Raw genomic sequence first — 16,814 nt, 5'->3', positions numbered from 1 at the left:
ATCAAGTTAAGGGAATTAGTCAAAGTAAGTGCTTTAGGAGAAGACATGGCCTTATGCACACGATTGAAAAGAGATTGATGATACTAAGCAAGAAACGACACACTATAAAACATTAAATCATGTCTGCTAAACAAACAAAAACACGACACATTTCTGCTTCAATTTCCTGAATGAAAATGCTACATGTCCTGAAAAAAATCACTTAAGTACCAATTTGTAATAAACATTAACACTTCTTTAAATCTAGAGGGATTTTTAATATCAGATCCTCATTTAATTAAGCACTAAATGTTGACCTTTCAAATTTTCATTAAGTTAAATTACGTCCACAAGGCTAGGACAATCCAAGTTTATATTCTGACATCATTCAAATGTTTTATAGCAGCTGAAAAACACACAGATGAAATACATTTATTAGGCTTTATTTACTTTAAAAAGAAAATAATAGTAAAGTTAGTTCAACTGTAGACATAAATCTCTAATAGCCTGTTCAATTATAAGATATATTTATAGCGAGTTATAAATAAAAATATCTTCGTGACTTTGTTTTTGGTTGCACAGATGCTGAAATGCAAGAATTCTCCCTCACAGAGAAAAAAATTATTGGGGGTTGGCACAGAGATTTTTTTTAGGATTTGTGTGTTTCCCAAAGACAGCACCAGCCAACCAGGAGAGAGAGTAGGGCAGCCTGCTGGCAAAATGGGATTTATCTCCTCCAAGGTATAGAAAAATCATCCCCATATTTATTTCAAGCAAATTGGCTTACAATATTAAGACTGCCCTGGTTCAATTTTAAACAGTATCCTTAATATTACAAGTGTTTTTTAAAAAACTACTATGCTGTTAACTTCTTTACAATCCTTTTGTAAATATGCAATAAACATTTTCCATTCTTTTTTATATTTGCTCATGAGAGGAGGAGGAAGTGTGCAGTTGCGTGACTTATTTCTAGGTCAGGGATAGCTAACCTATGGTCTACCAGATGCTACTGAACAAAATTTCCATCAGTCCCAGCCAGTATGACCAGTATGACAGGAAGGGAGCACAAGTTAGTCCCCCCTGTTCTATACCAATAAAACAGGGGAATACTTCATCTAAACTAGGCTACCATCAACCATAAGGAAAAAGAGGATTACCAATGGAAGGTGGTTTTTCTGTATTCTTGTTAGCGTCCTGACCAACAACTTCTAATCATGCACAACATGTTGAATTGAACACACTGAAGGGCTAGCAATACTGGCTCCATTCACAGACTAATTTCTACACCAGCCAAGACACAGACAGTTAAAGTTCTCTCCTTGTGCCTGTCGGCTGTTCACTTTCCTACATAAGCCAAGGCACAGACCTACAGGGGAAACAAGACAGAAGTGCATAAGGAAAGAAGGTAGAAGATGCTTGCTGCATCTTGACTTGTAAGGGAGAAAATGGGTGAATAGTAGGGCCAGCCGGAAAGTCTCTGGAAACTGAACTGAGCTGTCAGTTACTACTCCCTAACTAGGATGACCAAGTCTAAAAGGACAGTAGGATTCTCTACCTTTAAGCACTGCTACAATAGAGGCCTCTGTTTCTCATGCATGCAAGAGAGCTACACCTGCCTATATTCTGTTTGACAACTTGTCACCTTCAAAAATACCTAAGGAGCTTCACCTGGAATCACTGATATGGAGCCCTTCGCTGCTTGTTACATCAGAAACAGTTTAACATCAACTGCATGTGCTCTATTTATTTCTAAGGGCTTTTGGATTGCAACCATGGGCATCCATCCACCTCTTCCTCCAAAATATATATTTTTTAAAAATTATACTGCCTTTGCAAATAAGAAAGTGCTAAAAATGGCTTACAATGGAATACAGCCTAAAAATCATTCAGAAAAGCAAAACACCAATCGGATATACCACACCCCTTACTGGTATCTCATCAGCCTCCTACTAAGCGCCCTGCTTTCCACTACAAGTCAAGGTTCCAAAAAAATTGCAAGATGAAACCTAATATAATACATAATTCAAAAATAAAATGATGGCACTCACTTATCATCAGCCTGCAGTTGCTAGATGAAAGGGAAAGAGGGGAAGATTGTGACCTTGATCAACATAGCATTTATTTTAGGTCCCTAGCAAGAAGACCCATAGAAGCAAAAAAAAAAAGAATGAAGTTGTCATGGACACTTGGTGTGCAAAGCACAGTTCAATATGGCATGCAATACCCTGTACAGTGGTACCTCGGGTTACATACGCTTCAGGTTACATACACTTCCAGTTACAGACTCCGCTAAACCAGAAATAGTACCTCGGGTTAAGAACTTTGCTTCAGGGTGAGAATAGAAATCATGCTCTGGTGGCGCGACAGCAGCGGGAGGCCCCATTAGCTAAAGTGGTGCTTCAGGTTAAGAACAGTTTCAGGTTAAGAACGGACCTCCGGAACGAATTAAGTACTTAACCCGAGGTACCACTGTACTGGGCTGACAGGGTAGAGTAGGGATACATTGTTTCATGTGGGGAGGAGCTCATCTCTCATCTCCATGCCTCATTAAGGACACCTGCCTCAAACAGAAATTCGGTAATCCATTTTGAAAATGCTTATTAGCGCTATACCTCTATTTTTGAATTTCCTAAATTACAATGAATAACAAAAAGCTAACAATGCCCATGACTCTATATATTTTATTTTTGCAGAGAAAATTATACTGTAATAAAATTCAAACAAATTGTTCTAGCTAAGTATAAATGTAACTTTTTTTCAGTGTGCCATATAGTGTGCATCAATTCCACCCACCCATCAATACTATTTATTACTTTTCTCCTCTGCATTCTCAGCATAACAGGACTCTCAAAACAGTAACTATTCAATACGTGAATGATTCACCTCTAATATCTTCAAGTGTTCCAGAGAAATCTAGATACAAATTTGAAAGCCATCTTCACAAGATTTCACATTTTGTAGCAGATCCAAATTTTTAAAAAAGATTAAAAAAAGCGTAATGTACTAAAATAAATTATGTTTCAAGTTTTGCAATATGCACACATTAACAATCTACTTCTTTTCAAGATATGACCTGAATGGTAATATAATGATGCTACCCAAAACTGATTAGACTTTCAGGTGCAAGATCACACATGGAGTTCATGCAAACAAAATTGTTTAGAAACTGTCACATACCAAAGTCCCTAGCCTTTTTTTTACCCATTAATGCTCTAGTTCTACTTCTAAATGTTCCTACAGAACCTGGAATAGTATGAATACTTTAAACTGACAAAAAAAATGCTATTTTCATCTTCACATACACGCACTCTCAGTTAAATACACTGAAGTGGATTACAGTCATGGGGAGAAAGGAAGTTTACCCTCTTTGAATTCTGTGGTTTTACATATCAGGACATAATAACAATCATCAATTCCTTAGCAGGTCCTAAAATTAGGTAAATACAACCTCAGATGAACAACAACACATGATTTATTACACCCTGCCATGATTTATTTACCAGAAATAAAGCCCAAAAGAAATAAAAGCTTGTCTCAGATGATAGACCAAGAATTAGGAGTAACATCCAAACATACACATGCAAAGCTGTAATACAGAACTGTCAATGGGTACAGTCCAAGACACTGTCAGAGCCAGGGTAAGCTTGCCTTTAAACTACTTGAAAGGCTTATTAGAACTATACAAGCCTACACAGACGTAATAGGACAGCAGCTCGCAACAGCCCATAGCGGAATGAATTTGCCCACACCCAGAGAGTGCTTTTTTGGTTTTTTGGTTTTTAAAAAAGGGTGCTAGTACTCACAAAGGATGCTAGTACTCATAAAGGTGTCATGGGTGCTAATACTCTGTACCACTGAGTACTGTCACAAAAAAGTCTATGTATGTGTATATACACACACACCAATGACTAACAAAAAATAAATTTCCAGTTCCAGTTGGCAGCCATTTTCATCAGTTATAGACCTTTGAGGAGGCTTGACAACCATATGTCAGGAGTGCTCTGATGGTGTTTCCTGCTTGGCAGGGGGTTGGACTCGATGGCCCTTGTGGTCTCTTCCAACTCTATGATTCTATGATTCTATGAATGCTCAGCCAGCTTTCATTTTGCTGAAACTAAGCAATGCTGTACTGTCCTATAAGTTGAGCCCATGCGGTATTAATGTGTCCAAAGTGCACATCCAGGTTCTCCCTTTTTGCTAAAATTGTTGGATATGTTGGCATCTGTATAGCAAGTATTGGTAAGTCTGATACTGTGGTTCTCAGACTTAAAGAGTTTAGCAAAAAAACAGAGTTGCAGTTTGCAAAAAAAGTAGAATACAGAAACCATAGTCCAACGCAAAGGTTTATGGAGGCCCTGATCCAACTTGGGTCACTTTGTTGACATCATGGTGTGACTGAGAGGAGTAAAATCACTCCAAATCACCTGACTCACCTAGTTATTCAGCCCCAGCACAAAGCTGCTACACATCCCTATCTTGATATAGGATCTTATCTAAATGGAATAAATAAATAAAATCATTAGGGGACAGCAGCTCAGTGGTGGAGCACTGGGAAAAAAACTTGTCAGAAACCCTGAACAACCATTGCCAGTCAGTGTAGATCAGGTATCTTCAACCTTTTTAGATTCAGAGTCAACTTTTAACCCAAATATGCATTGGGGGATTTACTTCTTAATCTTTTACCATATACTTGTATGATGGTAGTGCTCCTGTTGTGACCCATCTTGCATCTGGCCGCAATGCACTAGTGGGTCACAACTCATTAGTTGAAGAGCAGTGGTGCAGATGATGCTAAGATAAATGGACCACTGGCCTAGCTTGCTATAAAGCAGCTTCCTATGCTCTCACCCTTCATGTTATAACACTGCCCATAGGCTTTTAACTAGCGAATTATTAAATCAGTCTTCTTGTCAAGAATTCCATTACCAGCAGCAAAAACGAGGCATTCCAAATGCCATTATGAGGAGACAAATATGCAACATATAAAATTAAACGCTGTTTGTGATTTCTCTTCCTTACCTGCTGAGCTAAGCAAAACACTGAAGTCTGTCCCACGCTGTGATTCACCATTGTCATTTTGTGTTTCTTTCTCCGTATCTTCGTAACGGTCCCAGTTGGAAACTACTTTTCTTCTTGAATAACTTCCGTGTTCTTCTTTTTCCTCTTCTTGTGACTCAAGATCAGCCGAGGCCTATGACATGTAGCAGCAAGAAGATTGAATAAGAGCTTTAATTAGCCTTTTCTTTTAATCTGTGTTTGATTTTCTGAAAAATTAAGACAGCTACCTTAAATCAATGTCCCAATTTAACATTTCATTTAGTAGGCATGTCCAGATTACCTGCCCTGGTATGTCAGTACTTAGAACCTGCATTACTATATCTGTCTGTGACACTAAACTTCATGGCAACACTGTCCTAGTGTCATAGTAAACAGCTGATCTAGGGGATTGACATTTATCCTCTCTTCAATTTTAAGTCTGTGATGGATTACCAAAAAATCTGGTAGCCTATTTATTATATCCCCTTACATTCAGTTGTGTGCCATCAGGCTTCATGCTCTTTCACAGTTAAAGTTTAAAACAAGGTTTAACCCTGGGCCAAGGTTTATTCCATGGTACTGACATTTAGAAGACATCTGAAGGGAAGTTTTTAATGTGTGACATTTTAATGTATTTTAAATCTTTGTTGGAAGCCGCCCAGAGTGGCTGGGGAAACCCAGCCAGATGGGCGGGGTACAAATAATAAATTATTATTATTATTATTATTATTATTATTATTATTATTATTATTATTATTTATTATTATTATCAACACCCCACTTTCTCAAACTATTCTTAAACCATTTACTGTTCCTTTTTAATGTCCAGATTGTATTACAAATTATCAACAGGAATTAAACATACAACAAGAATATGATGCTAATTGAAATCTGTTAGCAGCTGCTAATCTCTTGCTTTAAATGGAAAACCATTTCTTGACCTATGCAGAAGAAATGTGGGAGAACATGCTCATAACAAGCACTTGGCAACTAGCTGAGGATAGGAAGTCAGTGAGTCAGATTATTCTGCTCTGTGCCTCTTTATACCCCAAAGTCTAAACATCTTTATCTTCAATAATCTGGAAATTAATTTCTTTCTCCTTTTCTTCATCAGAAACATAGCAAGCTATCAACTTAAGCTACACTCTAGACAGCCTGGAAATGAAAGTTCACTTAGATCTGTTTCCTCAAATTCTTTGCTCCTGTTGCAGATTTGCTTACGGTGGGTTCTTAGAGAAAGCAGTGAAACAGTACTTCTACCCATGGAGCTCTCTTCCTGAGGACATATTGCCCCAGGGTCCTCCAAAATTTGGAGCAAACAGTGAAAATAGCTCACAGCTATTTCTCTTTTCCTAGGCTGTGATACAGCTTGCTCCTCCCTCTGCAGTATGAGAGGCAGAGCAATGGCGGCTTCACTTGGCAGTATATCGTGGGTGAAAGCACTGCTGCTCCCAAGTCCCTCTGCTACCAGCAACCCAATGTTGAAGTGGGTTGAAAGAGCGACTCAGGAGCGGTATCTGTTTCACCTGTGATATAGCACAGAGTAAAGCCACCATCATGGTCTGCCCCTCATACCAGTCCCAGATGATGTATCAATACATTGCCCAGGTCTAATCAATACTGTTTCACACCACACCACTAATACCATCCTCACATTTTTGATGGTGACAAAAACTGAAGGTAAGAGGTGACAGCTTGACTAAACCCTAAAATGAGTTTATGGCTCACAGTTCACATTCTTCACCACTAAATAAGATTGAAGGGCTATAAAATTGACACCAACTGACCAAAAAGCAAATTCTTCAGGGAAGGAAATCAATACTTTCCCCACCAAAATTAAAACCCCAGGGAATCATTCACTGTGATAGAAGGGAACAGATCTTACGTCTGAAGACTTTTTTGTCAAGCACACTTCTAGATCTGTTGAAAGCTAGTGGTAAGTTGCTGTATGCGAGCAAACAGCAGTCATCTACCCTATCAGTAAAGTGTTTTCATATCATCAACTTAAGGGCTCATGATGAGTAATCCAAGTTAGCAATGTTGACAGAACAGAAGGTGTGGCACCTGAATGCTGAAGTCAGCTACTGCTGTCTGAGTACAGATACAAACACACCAATAGGAATATACTCAAGTTGATTCATATTAAGTTTTGCCAAAGTTCAGAGGTAAGGGAACAAGGGCATTTGGCTTTCAAGTCAACCTTCATCACAATAGTACAGTGGTACCTCGGGTTACATACGCTTCAGGTTACATATGCTTCAGGTTACACACTCCACTAACCCAGAAATAGTGCTTCAGGTTAAGAACTTTGCTTCAGGATAAGAACAGAAATTGGGCTCCAGCGGCACGGCAGCAGCAGGAGGCCCCATTAGCTAAAGTGGTGCTTCAGGTTAAGAACAGTTTCAGGTTAAGTACGGACTTCTGGAACGAATTAAGTACTTAACCCGAGGTACCACTGTATTGGTGTCTACCATGGTTAGCAGTATTTTAGTCATCAATTAATGATGATCCCCAGATGTTCCATATTCAGCAACATTACCACCTTCCATCCTCCTATTTGCATATTTTAGCCAATGGTCACTCTTTTTAGGTACAGCAATAAATTAAAAATTCAACTGTTGTAACTGGGTTACGTTAAAAGTCCCTTAATAAAATTCATTTAGGGTACAATGCTATACCTAGTAGTAAGCCCACTTGAAAAAAACGGCATTTACTTCTGAGTAGACATGCAGACATGTCTAAGACTGCTGTTAGGTTTTTCAGAGCTCGTTGCTAAGTATTAATTTGAATCCTTGTAAACTTCATCTTAAGTCACGGTTTAAACTATTCATCAGAAACTAAAAATCCACAGCAACCAAACCATTTACCATTTTAATGGTAACCTATCCTTAAAAATCACATCTGAATAGACCTTCAGCACCAATATCCTTGCATTCTGTCCCCAACAAGCCAATTGTAACTGACAAGTTCTACTGGTTTTCCACCCACTCCAAGCTGCTAGCTTTTGAATGAACATTCCAGGGTTGTCCTAGCAACCAGATGGTTCTACCCACAACCCCATACTTACAGTAAGATTAAATCAAAACACAATTTTCTGCATATGGAAATAACAGTGGAAAAATATCTATGACTGCATTTTTCTCTATTTCAGCATGAATTAAACTATGGAATTCTCATAGCAATGTAAAATAGTCCAGACCAATTCCACAAATTCACTGATTTCTACATTTGAATGGATATACCTAAATTGCAAGTGCTTACAATTTGTAATTTCATTACATACTTCAAGGACAGACCTGAAAATACAGTATTCACATTCAAAGCCTGCTCCAAATAGTTTCATAAATGCAGAGTTCACATTTATTTTAAATATACTCATGCCTTAGAATATAATTTGCCTTTATTAGTGCAGTAGTTATGAAAGATAGAAGAATAAAATAACCTTTTCCCCAACTGTTCTTGTTTGCCTCCTATTGTCAGTGTTGCCACTGCTTTCCACTTTTAAAAATATATATACTTTTAAAAACACAGCTGGGTTTTATGAGCTTAGATGACAACAATTCAAAGCACCTAACAGGGATTAGTAATTTTCCCATTTTCACAAAATATGTATAAAAGGTCAACTATAAATATTTAACAAAATACATTTTACTACAGGAGCCAAATAAAAACGGAGAATGAAATGCATAAACTGGAAATTTTACTGCACCAGTGTGGGACAAAGGAACATATAATACAACAGAGTACAGTATCAAACAGGCATCTTGTTGTACCTATCGTGCAATCAGATACACCACTGAAGACTGGGGTGTACGAATGTACCCACAGCAGACCGCTACAATCGTATATACAGGCATGGTGTAGTGGATAAGCTGAACCAATGTTCAAATTCACTTCAACGAACAAATATGAGTTGGTGACTTTGGACTACTTTCTATTTCTCAATCTAACGTTCTAGACATGTTATGGGAATTAAATAGGCAAGTCTTGGCTATGTTGCCTTAAGTTCCTTGGAAGAGTACATAATTTTTATCAACTCCCCAACCACTGAGACATTCCAGAGACAGTGCTACTCAGTTTACATATATATTCAACTTTTTTGTTCGTTTTATTAGTCACTATAATCAATATATATTTACACACACACCACACTTGTCCCCATCACAACTCTTGGCTGAAAGGCTAACCTCAAGCCACAGTAAGACTAAAACATAGGTAGGCAAACTATGGCCCGGGGGCCAGATCCAGCCCAGTCGCCTTCTAAATCCAGCCAGTGGACGGTCGGGGAATCAGCGTGTTTTTACATGAGTAGAATGTGCCCTTTTGTTTAAAATGCATCTCTGGGTTATTTGTGGGGCATAGGAATTCGTTCATCCCCCCCCCAAAAAAATATAATCCGGTCCCCCACAAGGTCTGAGGGACGGTGGACCGGCCCCCTGCTGATAAAGTCTGCTGACCCCTGGACTAAAACCATCCTAACACAATTCTTCAAAAATGCTGCAGGTATGGCAGCTAAAAGACACCGAATGGGAAGGCACTGATCCAACCCAACAGGACATAGTGAGCTTCCCACTCTATTTTGTCTTTATAATTCAGGGGGGGGTTGTCTACTACCTCTGTGGGGCTTCTTTCTGCTTATTAATGCTTTCATGGACTACATGGGGAATTACAAAGTCGATAGGAGTGTTTCCTCACTATACCTGTGTAGGCTTCATGAGTCTCCTCTTGTACCAATCATTTCCAGCGCAGACTGCTTCAGCTCCTACACTGAAAACCCTTATTATTTTTTGGTGTCTCTGAATTCCCATCAGGCAACACTTTAGGCAAATCAGGGAAGAACTCATTCACAAATATCAAGATAAGTAGAGTCAACACATTCAGAAGAAACCACAAATGAATATAGCCCGGGAGAGAACACAGCTTTCTCTTGTGAAGTATCAGAGAGAGACTAGTTCTGCAATCAGAAACAGTTTGTTTTTTTCTCAGCTGCAAGTCAAAATGCTAGTTCTACTCTGTAAATACAAAAGCTGGGGAAGGTACATCATTTCTGTGCCTTTTTTGTAACGACAGGCATAATAAATTATATTGGTTGCTCCTTTGGCAACCTAGCAGCTGACAGAAGAGGTGGTGTGATGAGAAATCAAACAATCTAGTTTGTTGTCTCACTGAAATTAATTAAATTGTCCTCCATTATACTTCCTGTTTTCCCAGTTGCGCGTTGTGAAGATAAGCCCAATATCCTTCCAATTAATCATTAGCTATTCATTCGAAAGTAACCATTGGTAAAAATAACTCAACCACAATTTTATCAGAAACTACAAACTGTTAAAGTTGTAGCACTCCCCGAGCATTTGTACATTGCTCTCTTCAGACTTTGCCTGAAGATGGTTATTAAAATCTGAAGGTAGAACAGTATCAATTTTATTGAGCTTTAAAATGTTCGTTTCTGCCTTTCTGCTGCTTGTACACAGCTATTTTAAACAGTACTGCTGAAATTAAATTAATAAAGGCTGTCAAAATTATAAAACTGGACAGTACAGAAGAAAACAAATCTAGGAAAGGGGAAATATGTTGCATTCATTAGTTTACATACGTTGTATTGGCTTCATTCTGACATTTAAGGCATTCATAAATACAGCTTTCCATACTGCCCTTCAGTAACTGTGATAGTTTATAACATTTTCTCAATCATTCTCCTACTGCCAATAATATTACACCTCATGCAATTCATGCAATGAAGAATGATTTCTTTCACTTATTTCCTTCATCTGTGACCTTTAGAGAGATCTACCAAAGGTAAAAGGTTTAATTAGAAAAAAAGGTCAGCTACAGAAACAGATAGTGGGCACACAACTTTCTAATCTAAGCAGTGTACATTTATGGAAGACCAAAAAATTACAAAAAACACTTCATCAACATTGGACACCAGGTCATTAGCTTTGACCTCATATGGAGCATAAAACAGAAAAAGGTGGCCCTTTCTTGTCCTTTTACCAATATATTGGTTCTCTCAGAAAACTAAGAAAAAGACTAGGCGACTGAATTTTATTAACAGAACAGAAGCAACACTAATAATGAAATGATGAGGCTACATTTTAATATTTTAATGTTCCATTATTTTAATGTTGTATTTTATTTTTGTTTTTAAGTTGTAATCATTAATCTTTTTTTATTATTGCTTGTAAGCCGCTCTGAGCCCGGCCTTGGCTGGGGAGGGCGGGGTATAAATAAAAAATTATTATTATTATTATTATTATTAATGTGCCTATGGATACAGATGAGGAGTTCTCCCACCACATGTTAACATTAAATTCTGAACACAGAATCACAGAATCATAGAAATGTAAAGCTGGGAGAACTCCCAAGGGTGATCTAGTCCAACCCCCTACAAATCAGGAATCATCATCTGCAACTCATCTGCATGTCCTATTTGTGGTTTTTGGTTTTGGGGCAGACCCAGTAACACTGCTTTACAAATAAAATAACTGCCAATTAGGATCAATGAGAGTTGAAGAACAAACATTGACCTGTGCTGTAACAGGGACCCCAGCTTTGTTCAGTCATTGACCCAGGTGTACGTTAAACATGTATGGAAGGAAGTCACATGATGTGTGAACTATGCTTTGTTGTCACCCATCCCAAATATCACCATGCCCCATGGGCCTCACCTCAACATCTACCAGTACACACTGTGCAGGAAATTTGAAAAGCAGCACCAGTGTGCGTACATTTGTATGCTGGGGTCCTGATCACATGAAGGACTACAGTTGTACGAGCATTGTTTCCTGTTTTCTATTGTCTGACTCAACATGAAACATCAGGTCAAGACCAGAAGGACAGGGTCCCACTCCTTAACACATTTAGTGCACTCTTGAAAAAACGGCTAAACAGGACTACCATTTTGCCTCCAAGATTGAAACACCTTCATCTGGTGGCTTTGCTTTCATTATCACATGGATAACCACTTGCATTACTCAGGCTCCATGTGAAAAACTGAAATGCTAGAAGTGCTAGAAAAATGCATATGCACAGATACTCTCGCTCTCCCAAATGAAAACAAAATATCACATTCTTTGTCACATTATAAATAACAAGAGGCACAACTGCAGCCGGTGCTTCCAGCAATCTTGCTTTGCACATCTAGGAAGCCAGCTGTTCCCTAGGCCACCCCATATTTGTTCTACAAAGAGTGGAAAATAAGAACTTGTACATGTTAAAAAAAAAAAACTTGTCAAACCCTGATTTTAACCATTTTGTTCATTCTTTTAAAATATATACTATTAGAGACTAAGATTACAGCTCCTGCAGCTTCTTTCACTTGCTAATTAATTTTCAGAAAAGACAAACCAACAAAATGATTGAGGTTCAGTGTTACAGCAAACACAGCATAGAGTCTTGAGGCACATTAAATGCTAACGGATCAATCCAACCCTCAGTTGGTAGCAGCAACACTTGATGGAGTGGTGTAGCTTCCACAGTATTGCTGAAACTGGCAGGACAGAAAGTGCCAGCTCCCGAGTTGTTGCAGCAAATGGGACTCAGATCAGGGTCATTGCCATCACATGAGGGCAGCAGGGTTGGCAATGGATCTACTTGGAGTATCTCCAACCCTGCGCCACTGTTTGGACAGTGCAATGGGTGCTGCTCACTAGCAGAGCATCTAGAACAGTGGATCTCGGGGTTGGAATGCTCTACAACAAATGTGTTAGTCTGTAAGGTTCCATCAAACACTTTGTTGTTGTTTTCCTTTAAGCCTAATGTCAGTAAGGAGACATGGTTACATGCTACCTGGGTTTCAGACTTCAGAAACATTAGCAATAGAAAATATGACCACTAACACAACTAATAGTTTTAAGAAGAAAATGTACATTCACGTGGTTTTCTAGTTTCAGCTGTTTCATTCACAACCAGCTAAAAGGGCTAATGACTCATGTTGTAAAAACATAAAAACCAGCACTTAGGGGATCATTTACAAAGGAGTCTCCCACACCTCCCAACACATGGGCATACATGGCTACAGTTGCCTCAATCCATTTCACACACATATAAAGTCAGCTTCACACCACTATTTTCATTATCAGAAAACAAGCCTCAACAACAAAAAACAAATTTCATGCACGGCACGGCACAGTACATACATACATACATACATACATAAATAGTATACACAAGTGGTTGTCTACTAAATATCAAATGCAGTACTGGCTCGAGACATTTTTCTGCCGTAAGCAGAGTACAAATGGTGCTACCCTTCTGGTATGGACACTTTTAAAAAGTCTTGCTGCATCATTCAGACATTTCTGCCTTCTTCTTTTCCTCTACCACCCATGGTGTTGCAGCCTGAAGCATGTTGCTTTACCCTGCCGCATGGCAGACTAGCCCTGATCAGACACCTGCTTGCATGTATTTGACAGCAAAAGTCACACATTTAAACTTATATGCACTATTCATAAATGACACCATTCATTTGTACTTTAAAGAAACTGTTGTTTGTACTCAGGAATTAATTTCCACCTGCAGAAAATGCCTTATAAAGAGGACTTAATACAAAGTTTCTCTGAAAGCAGACCTGCAAGTAGAAAAGCACTCTGTAACCTTGAATCAAAATATCACAGTGCTTACCGGTAGATTTGTGTGCACAATTTATTTATTAGTATTTACATCAACAGAGAAGCCTCTTCCATACGCAGTACCTCATTTTCAAAGCACAAGAAATACCAGACACAGGTACATAAAATGCCACCATCTCCAAACCAAGGCAGTTATTGATCTATCAGTACTAGGTATCGATGGTGCTCTACACTGGCACAATAGGGTTTTAGACAGCAGTTTTTCCCAGCCCTATCTGGAGATGTCAGGGATTGAACCATGAACTTCTGCAGGCAAAGCATTTGACCTACCCCCCCCCCCCCCGAGCAAACACAACTGGAACAATCATCATAAAATTTTATTCAAAGTCCAAACTCCATGCTGTCAAACAGAAATGCCTAACTATTCATTTTTGCTGGCAATTAGTTATTTTTAAAATTTAGTTTTTACTAACATTTATAAATTATGAAAGGAGAATTTTCTACAAATAAAAGGAAGTAACAAAAAAGCACTAAATTCTTGTGTAATGTAAAATACAGGAGAAGACAAAACTACAATATTTTCTGTGCAAACATGCATTTCCCTAAGGAATTCACAGACTCACCAAATGAAAAAACTAAGTAATGAAGAGTTAACATCACTGTTTCCCTTGCTTCCCAATTACTAGTAGTCCAACAGAAATATAAAGAGCATATGTCTGCCTTTCACAAAACCCACACCTTGGAATAAACAAGGGGGACCATACAGCCATGGGCTTCTTCATTTGTAAATAAAGTCATGCCATACTGCAAAAAAACAGTCTTTTGTAGCATGTCCTCTAGCTACTTTCAACTTGCAGGAGAATTCCAACTTGCAGGAGTAATTTGCCAGACTTCTGAGCTATTGTACATGTGCATGTGTGTGCACAAACACACCACTTTTAATTCCAGGAAACCTTTTTTTGTGACTTCAAAAGATATGATTGAGTTAAATGTAGTAGGAAACCAGTAAGATTGTCCAATTCATTTTTCTAAGGCAGAAAATGGATGCATTCTTGCACTATCAATACATTTAAGTACCACTCTTTTTGAACAGTTACCTTTAAGCTGAGTACCTCTGCATTACTAATACCAAACATTTGTAGTCCTTTTTCCCACCTCAGAGGACCACAAATCACAGGACTACGACCACAGAAGAAGTCTGAATGGCTACTGCTATATTTGTGGCTACTCCAAACAAAGGTGGTGTGTATTAATCTTGACATGCTAGTGCAAAGTTCTGCATGCATTATCCTGTCAATGGATATAGGCTCCCCATATCACCCTCAATCTATGCAACAGCACTACAGCAAATCTATGGGTCTGGGCACAGCAACTGGAAGAATTTCCATAGGGGTATCCAAAGAGGTTGGAATGTTTCCACAGTGCATTTGGATATTGCCATTTCTGCTATCACATTTGTGTCAATGTATTATTTTGTGCAGAGTCTGTTCTGTTTGTCATATGTTGAATGCAGAGAGGAATTGTTAGTAGATATAATATATATATATATATATATATATATATATATATATATATATATATATTAAAAACCATGCAGGGGAAAATTTCAACATCCATACTCTATAAGGCAGGCATCCCCAAACTTGGCCCTCCAGATGTTTTGGGATTACAATTGCCATCATCCCTTACCACTGGTCATGTTAGCTAGGGATCATGGGAGTTGTAGTCCCAAAACATCTGGAGGGCTAAGTTTGGAGATGCCTGCTATAAGGGACCTTAAGGTGGCCATACTTGAATATGGGAGCTTCAAAGAGACACCGTAATGGGAAACTTCTGAATTACAATTTATCAAGTTGTAGACTCAATTGAGACAAAAGTTTTTCTCTTCACCCTATTGTTTGTGAATGGCTATGCTCAATAACATAATTATCACTGTTTGTAATTCTACCTTTACTTTCTATATTTCATTTCCTTCTGACCCCCTTTTTACATTCTCTTCTCCCTAGCCCTGCCCAATTGCGTAGACACACACACACACGCCACCTCAGGATGACATTTCATGCATCTTATGAAGTGGACTATAATTGACAGAAACTTATGCCATTATAAATATTAGTCTTAACGAAGTCACAAACCTGTTTGCTGTGTCTGGAATAAGTCTCACTGAGTTCAGTGAGGATTGCTCGGGAATAAGTGTCCATTGGGTTACAGGCTTGAACACAATTAAAGTGGTCAGGCAAAGCACCTACTGACTTTTGCCTTTATAGCAATAATTGCAGTAGAATTCTCATTCCACTTTTTCAGAATACAAAAAATAAATAAGTTGAACAAGATGGCTTTCTCACTTTCCAGTTCTGACGCATGTTTGGTGGTTGCTAAGCAACCTCAAAGCTCTTTCACTCTAACTCAGAAGACATGCAAAGCATTTAGCCTAGCCATTGTACGTGCAGCCTCTTTGAGCAGCATGGTACAGAGCTGAAGGAATATGACATACTGTGGGGAATCAAAGGGGGTAAAACTACCCCCACTTTACGCTCCTCAGCAGTAAGACTTTAAAGCCATGCCAGAGAAGAGAAATTGCCCAGTTAAATTTAACCACATATATGTACTATCTTACGTCTTCTGCTCTATAAGGATCCAATACTAGGTCACAGCATGATCTAAAGCAGGTTGCAACAGCTGGACTGTTGCTTTACAAATATATGATATAAAATTAGTAAGTGGGTCCCCAATATGCATGTTTGGGCTAAAGGTGAATTCAAAGACTGAAAAGACTGAAAACTCCAAAACGCACAACAGAAATTGGTGAAACTGTGGTGAGAACTGTGAAAGCTTACATCACAGTCTAGGGGTTCATTGGATATTATAAGTGTGGAAGATTTAAAAATAAATAAATCTTAAAAGTACATCCAAAAGGAATTACACCCATGGAAGTGATTCGTTACATTAGAGTTCTAATCCCAGAGAAAGCCTTTTCAAAAAATTGTATCACCCATGAAAGATTATACCACTTTTCCAAGGTCAAGCATGGTTAGGTAATTATAGAGTTGGCTTGAAAATTTGAGCTCTAATCAAAAGCTATAAAATATTGACTTTTTAAAAAAGTATTTACTGAGAACTAGAAAAAACAAAAACAATCATTAGCTCTAATGTAGTAAAATAAAATAATTAGAGTTATTGTTTGGTGTATGGTCCACCCTTCCTGTGGACTGCCTATCTGATCACATA

General features: G+C 38.3%; 2 protein-coding genes and 1 long non-coding RNA gene across 4 annotated transcripts in view; 1 reads left to right on the top strand and 2 right to left on the bottom strand.

Moving 5' to 3' along the window:
- LOC310767021 overlaps positions 1 to 16,814 on the bottom strand; it is a 962,895-nt gene that overhangs the window by 554,644 nt on the left and 391,437 nt on the right. The window lies entirely within an intron of this gene.
- The window catches only part of CHRM5 (cholinergic receptor muscarinic 5), a 60,749-nt gene that overhangs the window by 27,470 nt on the left and 16,465 nt on the right, over positions 1 to 16,814 (top strand). The gene's annotated exons all lie outside the window — the stretch shown is intronic.
- The window catches only part of AVEN (apoptosis and caspase activation inhibitor), a 111,813-nt gene that overhangs the window by 85,635 nt on the left and 9,364 nt on the right, over positions 1 to 16,814 (bottom strand). The window contains exon 2 of the mRNA XM_083622261.1: positions 4,999 to 5,170. Coding sequence (XP_083478387.1) covers positions 4,999 to 5,170 — 172 coding nt within the window. The remainder of the gene's footprint in view (positions 1 to 4,998; positions 5,171 to 16,814) is intronic.

The sequence above is a fragment of the Podarcis filfolensis genome (genome assembly GCF_964270895.1).
Source record: "Podarcis filfolensis genome assembly, chromosome: 1".
Classification (NCBI taxonomy): Eukaryota; Metazoa; Chordata; class Lepidosauria; order Squamata; family Lacertidae; genus Podarcis; species Podarcis filfolensis.
The sequence above is the reverse complement of the archived record's forward strand: the minus strand, read 5'-3'. Positions and strand labels throughout refer to the sequence as shown.